Source organism: Rhinoderma darwinii, chromosome 2 (genome assembly GCF_050947455.1).
Source record: "Rhinoderma darwinii isolate aRhiDar2 chromosome 2, aRhiDar2.hap1, whole genome shotgun sequence".
NCBI lineage: Eukaryota > Metazoa > Chordata > Amphibia > Anura > Rhinodermatidae > Rhinoderma > Rhinoderma darwinii.
This window is the reverse complement of record NC_134688.1, coordinates 46818532-46832378: the sequence shown is the minus strand read 5'-3', so window position 1 is coordinate 46832378 and position 13847 is coordinate 46818532. Positions and strand designations below refer to the sequence as shown.

The following is a 13847-nucleotide window of genomic DNA, read 5'->3' as shown; positions in this document are numbered from 1 at the left end:
AAAATCGCATTTGGCTGCAGATTTCCTCCATTACAAATTTATGCTCAAAACTTACAACTCTGCCCTTCAGAGCCAAACAAGTCTATTTCACTTCTCTCATCTCCACACTATCTAATAATCCAAAACGCCTCTTATACATTTCACTCCCTCCTTAGTCCTAAAGTGCAGACATTCTCCGTGCTGAATACCTGGCTACTTATTTTAAAGTTAAAAATTGCAACATCCGCCATGATATTATCTCCCAGTCCCCTAGTAACATTGATCCCCTTCCCTCCGGCACTCCCTCTGCTTCACTTTCATCATATGACCCAATAACAGAAGAAGTCTCCATGCTCCTCTCTTCTTCTCGTCCCACTACCTTTCCTAGTGATCCTGTCCCCTGACTAAAAAATGTAACTTATCTCTTTCCTCTGGTATCTTTCTCTCCTCTTTTAAACATGCCATTATAAACCCATTACTGAAAAAAACAAACAAATCTTGACCCATCCAGCTCTGCTAAATACCGACCAGTCTCTAATCTGCCCGTAATCTCCAAACTCCTGGAACGCTTGGTCTACTCTCGCCTCATCCGCTATCTCTCTGCTAACTCCATTCTAGACCCCTTACAATCTGGTTTCCGCACTCTACAGGGACTGCCCTTACTAAAGTCTCAAATGATCTCTTCGCTGCTAAATCGGACAGTAAATCCTCTCCGGATTCTTCTGGCTCTCTCTGCAGCCTTTGACACTGTAGACTCCTACTTAAAGAGGCTCTGTCACCAGATTTTGCAACCCCTATCTGCTATTGCAGCAGATAGGCGCTGCAATGTAGATTACAGTAACGTTTTTATTTTTAAAAAACGAGCATTTTTGGCCAAGTTATGACCATTTTTGTAGTTATACAAATGAGGCTTGCAAAAGTACAACTGGGTGTGTATTATGTGCGTACATAGGGGCGTTTTTAATACTTTTAGTAGCTGGGCGCTCTGATGAGAAGTATCATCCACTTCTCTTCAGAACGCCCAGCTTCTGCCAGATCACGCTGTGACGTCACTCACAGGTCCTGCATCGTGTCAGACGAGCGAGGACACATCGGCACCAGAGGCTACAGTTGATTCTGCAGCAGCATCAGCGTTTGCAGGTAAGTAGCTACATCGACTTACCTGCAAACGCCGATGCTGCTGCAGAATCAACTGAAGCCTCTGGTGCCGGTGTCCTCGCTCGTCCGTCACGATGCAGGACCTGTGAGTGACGACACAGCGTGATCTCTCAAGAACACGCTGTGTGTCTGTGCACTGCCAGAAGCTGGGCGTTGTGAAGAGAAGTGGATGATACTTCTCGTCAGAACGCCCAGCTAGTAAAAGTATTAAAAACGCCCCGATGTACGCACATAATACACGCCCAGTTGTACTTTTACTTTTCAATACACCCACTTGGACTTTTGCAAGCCTCATTTGCATAACTACAAAAATGGTCATAACTTGGCCAAAAATGCTCGTTTTTTAAAAATAAAAACTTTACTCTTATCTACATTGCAGCGCCGATCTGCTGCAATAGCAGATAGGGGTTGCAAAATCTGGTGACAGAGCCTCTTTAACATGGTCCACTCTATTGGCCTCAAGGACGCGGTTCTCTCTTGGTTTTTCTTCCTCTCTGACCGCTCGTTCAGTGTGTTTGCTGGTTCTACTTCTCCGCTTCCCCTTGCTATTGGAGGTTCCTCAGGGATCAGTCCTAGGACTGCTCCTCTTTTCTCTTTACACAGCTCCTATTGGACAACCCATCAGCAGATTTGGCTTCCAGTACCATCTCTACGCTGATGACACCCAATTATATACCTCTTCCCGTGACATCACCCCTGCTCTAATACAAAACATCAGTGATTGTCTGTCCGCTGTCTCCAACATCACGTCCTCTATCTGAAAATGAATCTTTCTAAAACTGAGCTCCTTGTGTTCCCAAAGTCTAAAACCTGATGTCTCCATCTCAGTGTGTGGCACTATCATAACTCCTAAGCAGCACGCCCGCTGTCTCTGGGTTATTTTTTACTCCAATCTTACCTTTACTCCTCACATTCAATCACTTTCACGCTCCTGTCATTTTCACCTCAAAAACATCTCCAGAATCCGCCCTCTTACGGAGGAAACCGCCAAAACACTTATTGTTGCTCTGATTCACTCTCGTCTTGACTACTGTAACTCATTACTAGTCGGTCTTCCCCTCACTAAACTCTCCCCTCTCCAATCTATCCTCAATGCAGCAGCCAGGCTCATCTTTATGACCAACCGCTACACCAACGCCTCTAATCTGTGCCAGTCACTGCACTGGTTGCCCATCCCCTTAAGAACCTCCCACTCCCGTCTCCAAGATTTTTCTCGCACTGCACCAGTCCTCTGGAATGCACTAACACAGAGAATCAGATTAATTCCCAATATCCAGTTTTAAACGTGCACTGAAAACACATCTATTTAGACAAGCCTATAACATTCCCTAATCTGACTCCTTCCCTTGGGCCCATTAGTCATCAGAATAAGATTCCCTCGTACTCCCTGCACCGTACTGCATTTCATGTCCGTCATACACGGATACTGGCTGGTGACCGGCTCAGGCAGCTTTATGTTACTACCCCATGTGTATAAAAGATGGCTGGACCATTGTACTGAACAAACACTTTTATGCTTTGTGTTTCCCTTATTTCCTTATAGATTGTAAGCTCTTGCGAGCAGGGTCCTCAATCCTCCTGTCTGAATTGTAAACTAGCTTTGTCACTATGTAATGTCTGATATTGTCTGTTTATGTTCCCTCTAACTTGTAAAGTGCTGCGTAATATGTTGGCGCTATATAAATAAAGATTATTATTACTTGCCTCCGTCTCTCCCTGTAAAAGATGTTAGCACAGATGGCACTGTGAGACCCCAGTAGAAAAGGTTTGAGGAGCCCAGAACACCTGTCATTTTAGGTGAATTTTCAGAATAATCTGGTGTGTGTGTTTTCCTCTCAGCAGAATCCATCTCTACATGGGCTCCAGATGGAGCAAAATATTATACACTGCTCAAAAAAATTAATGAAACACTTAAACATCACAGATAAACCCCAAGTCAATTAAACTTCAGGGATATGAATCTGTCCAGTTAAGGAAACACAAGCGATTGTGAATCAATTTCACCTGCTTTGGTGCAAATGAAAGTGATAGCAGGTGCACTGGAGAGGCATCGGTAAGACAACCCCAAAAAGAGATAACGGTTTTGCAGGTGGTGGCCACGGACAATTCCTCTCTCCTTATCCTTCCTGACATTCTTTTCTATTTTGTGTTTTGCTAATGTCCTGGTCACGAATGGTAGCATGAGGCAGTACCTGCAGCCCAATCAGGTTGCGCAGGTGATCCTGCTGCTCCGGGATAGCACATCCACATGTGCCAGGGGAAGGTTTGCTGTATCCCGGCACAGTCTCAAGTGCATGAAGCAGATACCAAGACACGGGCTGCTACACAAGGAGACTTGGACAGGGCCCTAAAATGGCATCAACCCATCAGCAGGACCCGTATATGCTCCTTTGTGCAAGGAGAAAAAAGGAGCACTAACAGAGCCCTACAAAATGACCTCCAGCGGGATACTGGTGTGCATGTGTCTGAAAAAACGGTCAAAAACACAGACTTTATGAGGGTGGCATGAGGGCCCGACATCCTGTAGTGGGACCTGTGCACACTGCCCCAGCACTATGCGGCTTAATTGGCATTTGTCAGAGAACACCAGAATTGTCAGGTCTAACACTGGTGCCCCATTCTCTTCACAGATGAAAGCAATTTCACACTGAGCAAATGTGACAGTCTGGAGACGCCACGGTGCGACATCATCCAGCATGACTAGTTTGGCAGTGGGTCAGTGAGAATATCCTAGGAGGGTCGCATAAACCAGACTTTACACTGGTGCAGTGGGCACTGAATTTCTCCTCTGCAGGACAATACCCGGCCTTATATGGCCCAAGCGTGTAGACAGTTCATGGATGATGAAGGAATTGATGCCACGGACTGCCCTCTAGGACATTATGAATCAGTGCATCCGACGCTCCCAAGCAGCGCCAGGCTGTCCAGGAGCTCAGTGATGCCCTGATCCAGCTGTCGCATATATGGGGCTTGCCCAGACATTGTCGGGAGTGCATACAGGCATGTAGGGGCCTACACAATATTGAGTGACATTAGGACTTGCCGTGATGAAATTCATGCAAACTGGATTCGCCTGTGATTTTAATTTTTTTTACTTTGATTTTCGGGATTATTTTGAATCCAGTTCTCAATTGGTTGATGATTTTGGTTCCGTTGACACATTTTGTGATCAACGAATTACACAATTTATAATCAGTAAATATTTTTAACTTGAATCTTTCGCACATTGAAATCCGATATGTGATTTAAGTAATTTTAGGACATCAGAAATAAGGATTTTACACTAAGTTTATTTTTTTTATCTTGGCATGCATTATTAATTTATGGAAAAATATACGATCAGAATGTTTTAGGTCTAAATACAGTTGATGAACTTTGCAAGCACTTTGTTTTACGGTTTTGTTACTTTCTATGTGCACAAATATTACTGCATTGAAAATTCTGGTAATATGAAGACAAATCTCTACTACATAGTAGATGTTGAAATCACTTCAGATGATTCTAGTTTCAAGAGTTTGTAATTATCTAATTCTCAACCTATTATCTGCACACTTTTAATCACCCTACATAAAAAAGCTCCACCCTCAAAAATAAATAAATACACACACTTACAAGGTCGGTCTTCATCGATAATTTCTTCTATGATAACATCAGGGCTACTCAAAGACAGTAAAGCAGTATCCCTTAATGAAATCGTATTTGATTCTTGGAAGGCAGGGAGGAACTTTCCTGAAGCCAGCTGATGGGCCACGTCCATTTTGTGTTGATCTGTTTTCATACATCCAAAATCAGATTCATACGGTTCATAAATGAAACCTTTAGAGTGCTCTTTATCATGCACCATCGTGTTCCTGTGCTCTGGCTTGACATCTAAACTGTGGGATTCGTTGTATGCCACATTACCATTGGGTGCGAATTCACATCTATCAGAAAATAAGCATCATATCAAAATAATGGATAACGCAACATTACAGTCCTCAACAGAAAGGTCACATGGAAATAGGGATGTCACGATACCAGAATTTGGACTTCGATACCGATACTTTGTGTAGCATCGCGATTTCGATACCAAAACGATACTTTTGCCATCAATAAAAAAAAAAGCTCTTCCGTTTTCGGATGTGGGGCACGAGGTATTATGAATTTTGAATCTCCACGTGCCTCACATTAATAGTAATTAACCCCATCATGTTCCTCAGTCATAATGGACAACATTGGGTTAATGTGTGAGGTACATGATGGGGTTAATTACTATTAATGTGAGGCACATGGAGGTTCAAAATTCATAATACCTCATGCCTTCCATTAATAAGTGAAAGAAAGCATTTTTTATTTAATTTTATAAAAACAAACATGAATGACGCTATAAATGTGTTATTACGGTCGCGACTATACCAAATGTGTGTATCTTTTATGTATCGAGACTTATTTTAATGTTTTATTGTAGTGTGTGTGTGTGTTTGTTTTTTTATTTAATATTACTTTATTTTTTTTACTTTTTAAACTTTAATGTACTGGTATATATCTACATGCCAGTACATTAGCCTGTGTACAGATAGTACGCAAGCAGTTGTAAGGGCATACCGAAGTATGCCTTAACAGGAAGTATGGTCAGACAGCCCATGGGGTCCTTCAATGGACCCTGGGCTGTCTGCCCATATATGGTGTGGCCCTCGATCGATCCAAAGGGCATCCCCCCCCATTCTCATTTTTTCCTGAATGCTGCAGACAGCTGTCATCGCAGCATTCAGGGGGGGGGATAATGGCGGAGATGAGGGGTTTCTCTGATCTCCACCGTTACAGCGGGACTGTAGCTGTGTTACAGCCATTGCCCCGCTCCTGACAGTAAGTGCGCGCGCGGTCAGCATGAGATGGTGCGGCCGGCGCTTCACTAATGAGCGACGGTTCAGGCACTGAAGTCAGAACGTGGGGGGGGGGGGGGGGTGTTTTGCAGTGTGTCCGCCATGTTCTGTCTTCAGTGCAGGCAATCATTAGTACAGCGCCGGCCGCATCGTATCATCCTGACGGTGCGCACTTGCTGTCAGGACTCAGGAGCGGGGCAATGGCTGTATTACACAGCTGCAGCCCCGCTCTCATATATTCATGTATTACCATACCAAGTCGTGTTACCGCACAACTTGGTATCGATATACATGAAATAACGGTATAGAACAGTTTGGGGATGCAAAGTATCGAAACAGTATCGAAGTTTCGATGCATCGTGCAACCCTACATGGAAAACGTAAAAGTAAATTTCAAGAACAACGCCAAGCGTCACAAAAAAATTCTAAATCTGCTCTACATAGAAACAACAAAACTTTGTAATATACTTAGTTATGATATTTTGTTTTCGGTCTCCCACTGATGGACTCTGTGGGTCCCCGCACTCCAGGATAGAATCAAGACATCAGAGAACTGGGTACCCACAGACTTCATCTGTAGAAAATCAGCAACATTAGGTTGTTGAAAAATTACATTGCTGACTGACAAACCCTTCAATGCGGTATTCCCATCTTATAAAATGATGGCATATCGCTAGTATATTCCATCACTTTATTATCAGAGACGGTTCTCTGGGACACTCCTAAAAAAAGAAGGGCATATCTCTGCATATCGGCAACCGGCCACATACTGTGCAGGAACATGCAGAATGGACCCATTTACTTGAATGCGGTCCGTGCATCAGTTATCTGCATAGCCGGTGATGCCGCTGTGCAGGGAAAGCTGTGCAGGAAAATCTTCAAGGGGACACTGGGCCTTCATGCTCCAGATTGGTGGGAGTCCCAGAGGTCGGATCCCCCAGAGATCATAAAGTAATGGAATAGCCTCGCTAGCAATATGCCATCACTTCATAAGATGGGAAAAATCCTTCAAGGCAACACAACTCATTTAACAGTATACTAGATCTAGTTGTACATCCTTAAGACTCGCTGACCCCGAGAACCACAGCCTCTACATATGTTGTACAGTAGTAAGTCACATTCAGTGATCGGGGGAAGCCTGAGTACGTAGACAAGACATCAGAAGGCAACAAAGCAGAAACCTCACTAAAAAAAAAAACAAACAGATTTATTTTTTTCGTTCAATAATATAAAGAAACAAATTGGAGCAGAAAAAAAAAAATTTACTAAAAGGAATAAAAGAATATAAAATAAATTCTTAATACTTACTTAGGACTGCCATCAATGCTAATTGTTCCGAGATTATTAAATGTTTTTATCATTGTGTTACTGTCTATAGAGAATCTGTGGAATACAAAATATTGTGAACTATAATAAAACTACTATTTTAAAGGGAATCTTTACCTTTAGTCATGTCCTTTTTAAGTCCAAAATACATTGCTGTTTAATTTCATAATATATCTTTAACCCCTTCCCGCATTTTCACGTACAGTTACGTGATGGGAGATGGCCTTTTCCCGCATCTCCACGTAACTGTACGTGATGGAGATGAAGCTGGCTCAGGAGCTGAGCCAGCGACATCACCGCCGGGTGACAGCTGTATGTTACAGCTGGCACCCTGAGGTATCGGCCAGGACCGGAGCTAGCCTCCGATCCGACCGATTAACCCCTCACATGCTGCGTTCAATAGAGATCGCAGCATGTGAGGAGTTTATAGCCACCGGCGACAAAGCAACGTGATCGCTGGGTTGCCGGTGGCTGCAAATGCGATCGGAGGGGTAATACTTACCTCCCGGTCCGCCAGTAACGGAATCCTCCTATGCCCCGTCGTCGGCGGGGCCCAGGAGGCTTCCGGTACCATCGGCAAGATGGCGCCCGCTCAGCTTCCGGTTCAGAAGCTGAGCCGGCGTCATCAGCAGTGGGTGTCCGCTGTATGTTACAGCGGACACCCCGATCTATCTCCAGGAACCGGAGCTAGCTCCGATTCCTGGCATTAACCCCTTCAATGCAGCGATTCAATGCAATCGCTGCATCAAAGTGGTTTGTATGCAATCGGCAGCCTTGCCACGCGATGGCAAGGCTGGCGACTGCTACTATGGCAACAGGATGCCTAACAATGGCTTCCTATCTGCCATTACGTTAGCCGATTAGGCCCCGCCCGGAGGCGGAGCCTGATCGGCTTGCTGTCAGTGAACAACTGACAGTTCTAATACATTGCACTACATAGGTAGTGCAATGTATTAGAACATCAATAAAACAGTTGGACCTTCAAGTCCCCTAGTGGGACTAAAGAAAAGTGTAAAAAAAAGTGTAAAAAATGTAAAAATAAAAGTTGTAAAAAATACAATAAAAGTTTTAAATAATAACACAAAACACAATCGCCCTTTTTCCCTTATCAAGTCATTTATTATTGAAAAAAATAATAAAGCCATACATGTTTGGTATCGCTGCGACCGTAACGACCTGAACTATAAAATATTATGTTATTTATCCAGCGCAGTGAACGCCGTAAAAAAAAAACTAAAAAATACTGACATAATTGCTATTTTTTCGTCACTTTGTCTTCCAAAAATTGAAATAAAAAGTGATCAAAATGTCGCATGTACCTAAAAATGGTACCTATAAAAACTATAACTCGTCTCGCTAAAAACAAGCCCTCATACAGCTCCGTCGACGAAAAAATTAAAACCGTTATGGCTCTCACAACTTGGCGACAGAAAAAATCCATTATCTTTACAAAAGTAATTTTATTGTGCAAAAAGTTGTAAAACATAAAAAGTGCTATAAATTTGGTATCGCCAGAATCGGACTGACACGCAGAATAACGTGAACATGTAATTTATAATGCGTGGTGAACGCTGTATAAAAAGAACTAAAAAAATATGCCAGAATTGCTGTTTTTTGGTCACGTTGCCTCCCAAAAAAAAAGGATAACAAGTGATCAAAAAGTCGCATGTGCCCCAAAATAGTACAAATAAAAACTACAGCTCGTCACACACAAAAAAAAACAGCCCTCATACCACTACGTCTATGAAAAAATAAAATTAGTCAAGGCACCAATAAGCCAGGAAATAAAAATATGCAGTTGTGCCGGCCCGAGGGGAACGTTTCTTCTGTTGTTTCAAGTGGCGAATTATCAAGGCCCCTAAAATTAGGGAACCTGGAAGGGGAGGGCCCAAACATATCTGCTGGAAGTGAGGGCGCCCGTATTATACCAGGACAACACTTTCCTGCAAAATCCCCCAAACTGAAAAGGTCCAGAGTGTGGTCCAAAAGGGGACTAAGTAAAGACCATTTATTAGTGCGACACCGGCCTGTGCAGAAAGTCACAGCATAACACACATCTATGGATTATTTTATTGTTTTTTTTTTACCCCACTATACCACCTGACTATGCCCCTTATATACTCCGCCCGTCTTACATGTACCCCCACATTATAAACGGAAACACCAGTAAGACTCAAAACAAAACTACTACAAGCAAAATCCACGCTCCAAAAGCCAAATGGCTCTACCTCCCTTCTGAACCCTACAGTTTGCCCAAACAGCAGTTTACTTCCACATATATGGCATCGCCATACCCGGGAGAACCCTTTTAACAATTTTTGGGGTGTGTGTCTCCAGTGGCACAAGCTGGGCGCCACATATTGGCATATCTATTGAAAAACCCTTTTCACTCTGCAACATCGCGTGCACACCAATTTCTGCCAATCACCTGTGGGGTTAATATGCTCACTACACCCCTAGGTGAATACTTTGACGGGTGTAGTTTCCAAAATGGGGTCACTTCTGGGGGGGATCCACTGTTTTAGTCCCACAGGGACTTTGCAAATGCGACATAGCGACCAGAAACCAATCCAGCAAAATCTGTACTCCAAAAGCCAAATGGCGCTCTTTCCCTTCTGAGCCCTACTCTGTGCCCAAACAGCAGTTTATGACCACATATGTGGTATTGCCGTACACAGGAGAAGTTGCTTTACAAGTGTTGGGGAGCTTTTTTTCATTTATTTGTTGAGAATATGAAACATTTTCAGCTAAAACTACGTCTTATTGAAGAAAAAGGATTTTTTTTATTTTCACTGCCCAATTCTAATAAAATCTATGAAACACCTGTGGGGTCAAAATGCTCACTACACCCCTAGATGGATTCCTCAAGGGGTGTAGTTTCGTGAATCGAGTGACTTTTGGGGAGTTTCCACTGTACTGGTACCTTAGGAGCTTTGCAAAAGTGACATGGTGTCAAGAAATCAATCCAGCAAAATCTGTGCTCCAAAAGCCAAACGGCACTCCTTCTCTTCTGATCCTTGCCGTATGCCCAAACAGCAGTTTATGACCACAAATGGGGTATTGCCATACTCCAGAGAAGTTGCTTTACAAATGTTGGGGTTCTTTTATTCCTTTATTTGTTGAGAAAATGAGAAATGTTGAGCTAAAGCTACGTCTTATTGGAAAAAAAGGATTTTTTTTATCTTCACTGCCCAATTCTAATAAAATCTATGAAGCCCCTGTGGGTTCAAAATGCTCACTACACCCCTAGATGGATTCTTCAAGGGGTGTAGTTTCCTAAATGGAGTCACTTTTTTGGTGTTTTCACTGTTTTGGTCCCTTAGGGGTTTTGCAAATGCGACGTGGTCTCCGCAAACCATTCCTGCTAAATTTGAGCTCCAAAAGCCAAATGGCGCTCTTTCCCTTCTAAGCTCCGCCGTGTGTCCTAACAGCTGTTTATGACCACATGCAGGGTACTGTTTTACTCGGGAGAAATTGCTTTACAAAACTGGTGGTGCATTTTCTCCTTTTAGTCCTTGTGGAAATTAGAAAAAATAAGCTAAACCTACATTTTCTTTGAAAGAATTTAGATTTTCATTTTCACGGCCTACTTCCAATAATTTCTGCAAAAAACCTGCGGGGTCAAAATGCTCACTATACCCCTAGATAATTTCCTCAAGGGGTATAGTTTCCAAAATGGGGTCACTTTTGGGGGATTTCCACTGTTTTGGTGCCGCAAGAGCCTTTCAAACCCGACATGGTGCCTATAATATATTTTAATAAAAAGGAGGCCCCAAAATCCTCTAGGTGTTCCTTTGCTTCTGAGGCCTGTGCTTCAGTCAATAAGTGCACTAGGGCCACATGTGGGGTATTTTTAAAAACTGCAGAATCTGGGCAATAGATATTGAGTTGCGTTTCTCTGGTAAAACTTTCTGTGTTACAAAAAAAATAGATGAAAAATGAATTTCTGCAAAAAAAAAAGAAATTTGAACATTTCACATCTACTTTGCCTTAATTCCTGTGAAACATCTAAAGGGTTAAGAAACTTTCTAAATGCTGTTTTGAATACTTTGAGGGGTGAAGTTTTTAAAATGGGGTGACTTATCGAGGGTTTCTAATATATAAGGCCCTAAAATCCACTTCACAACTGAACTGGCCCCTGTAAAAATGGCCTTTTGAAATTTTCTTGAAAATGTGAGAAATTGCTGCTAAAGTTCTATGCCTTGTGATGTCATAGAAAAATAAAAGGATGTTCAAAAAACTATGCCAATCTAAAGTAGACATATGGGTGATGTTAATTAGCAACAATTTTGTGTGGTATTACTGCCTGTCTTACAAGCAGATACATATAAATTTAGAAAAATGCTAATTTTTGCAATTTTTCGCTAAATTTTGGTGTTTTTCACAATTAAATACTTAATGTATCGAGCAAATTTTGCCAGTATCATAAAGTCCAATGTGTCACGAGAAAACAATCTCAGAATCGCTTGGATAGGTAAAAGCATTCCGAAGTTATTACCACATAAAGTGAAACATGTCCGATTTGAAAAAATTGGCTGTGTCCTGAAGGCCAAAACAGGCTGTGTCTTGAAGGGGTTAAAGAAGTCAAATCCTTGTTTTTCTGGCACAGAGCTTCATATGCATAGACACAAGGATTGCTCCACCATTCCTATTCATTGTATAGATAGATCATTAACAATAAACCATGTTTGTTATTTACATGCTGGTAAAAAGAGCGATCTAGTAAAGAGTTATGACACTTGCATAGTGAGGCACCACATAGTTTTCAAAGAGCATAGCAATGTGCATGTCACGTTGGGTACGTGGACCCACTGGACCGTACCGGCATGACTGTATGGCAGCTGGCCAACAGGACGCAGGTCAGTCTATAGTTCGTATAGTGTACATGTGGCAGCTCGGACAGTAGCGAGACAGGCTCGGCTGGGACTACACAGCAGGCAGACGTCAGGCGTAGTTTAGTAGGACAGGCGACAGCACAACTTCAGCTCAGCACGGCACTTAAGCAGGATAGCACGGGATACAGGTACAGGAACGGGGAACTGGGTAACACTAGGAGACTATTTGCTTAGACAAGCATTGGGCATGACAACGCTCAGGCATGGGAGGAAGGAGCTGAGCCGCCCTTATAGTCCAGGGGACTCATGGGCTAATTTTGACATTAAGTTCAGGTGCGCGCGCTGGCCCTTTAAGAGCGGGCGCGAGCACCCTAAGGGACCGGGCCGAGGTAAGCGGAAGTGAGCGCTGGCGTCTCCTGAGGAGACTGGGGCTAGCGCTCGCAGACCCATGGCTGCGGCCGTCAGGTGAGTGAGTGAGACTGGCGGCCCGCAGCCATGACAGTATCCCCCCACTTACGCCCCCTCCTCTTGAGACCAGAGCGAGAGAGAAACTTATTCAGAAGGTTAGGAGCATTGAGGTTCTCCTCTGGCTCTCAGGACCTCTCTTCAGGATCAAACCCCCTCCACTCCACCAAATAAAAAGTTTTTCCTCTTACTCTTTTAGTGTCCAAGATCTCCTTAACCTCGAAGGTGTTTTAAGGACCGCTGGAGGCAACTGCAGGGCTAGGAGCCTTGGTGTAGCGGTTCAGAACTACCGGCTTCAGGAGGGAGACATGGAAGGAGTTGGGGATCTTGAGGGTAGGAGGCAGCCGAAGCTTGTAGGCGACAGGGTTGATCTGCAGCAGGATCTCGAAGGGTGCGAGGAACCTGGGAGCAAATGTGTATGATGGCACCCTCAGTCTTATATTCCTGGAGGACGGCCAGAACCTCGTGCCAGAGAGAAATTGAGGAGGTACTCTTCACCTCGTGTCTACCTTCCGTTTCATGCAGTCGACTGCCAGTAGGATGGAGGGCCGAGTCTGCTGCCAGATCTGCAGGAAGTCTCTAAAAGCGGAATCAGCTGCTGGGACCTCGGACATAACGGGCACCGGAAGGGGAATTTGTGGGTGTTGGCTGTAGACAATGAAGAACGGTGTGGTTTTGTGGACTCGCTAGTGTGATTGTTATATGAGAACTCAGCCCACAGAAGAAGCTGCACAGAGTCATCATGATGCTTGGAGATGAAGTGGCGTAGGTAGTTCTCCAAGATCTGGTTGATCCTCTCGACTTCACCATTGGACTGAGGATGGTAGGCAGAGGAAAAGTCCAATCTCACATTAAGGAGCCTACAGAGGGGTCTCCAGAACCAAGAAGTGAAGTTAACCCCCTCGATGAGACACAATATGCCGCGGCAAGCCGTGCAGGCGGAATATGTGTTGGATGAAAAGGTTTGCCAGTTGAGGAGCAGAAGGAAGGCCGGTCAGTGGAGCGAAGTGAGCCATTTTCGAAAATCGGTCCACCACCACCCAGACAGTACTGCATCTCGCAGAGAGAGGAAGGTCAGTAATAAAGTCCATAGCTATATGCTGCCAGGGAGCATCGGGCACAGGCAGCGGCTGGGGCAGATCAGCATGTCTGGAGTGAGCAACCATATTAGCTGCACACACTGAGCAGGAAGAGACAATGTCCATGATATATTTGGGCAACT

General features: G+C 43.8%; 1 protein-coding gene across 7 annotated transcripts in view; it reads right to left on the bottom strand.

Annotated features, from left to right (window-relative positions):
- Positions 1–13847, bottom strand: part of RNF17 (ring finger protein 17) — a 318008-nt gene that overhangs the window by 202275 nt on the left and 101886 nt on the right. For all 7 annotated transcript variants that reach the window (XM_075851603.1, XM_075851604.1, XM_075851605.1 and 4 more), the window contains 2 exons: positions 7308–7382; positions 4750–5060 (listed from right to left, as the gene is read on the bottom strand). In XM_075851603.1, the coding sequence (XP_075707718.1) occupies positions 4750–5060; positions 7308–7382 (386 nt within the window). The remainder of the gene's footprint in view (positions 1–4749; positions 5061–7307; positions 7383–13847) is intronic.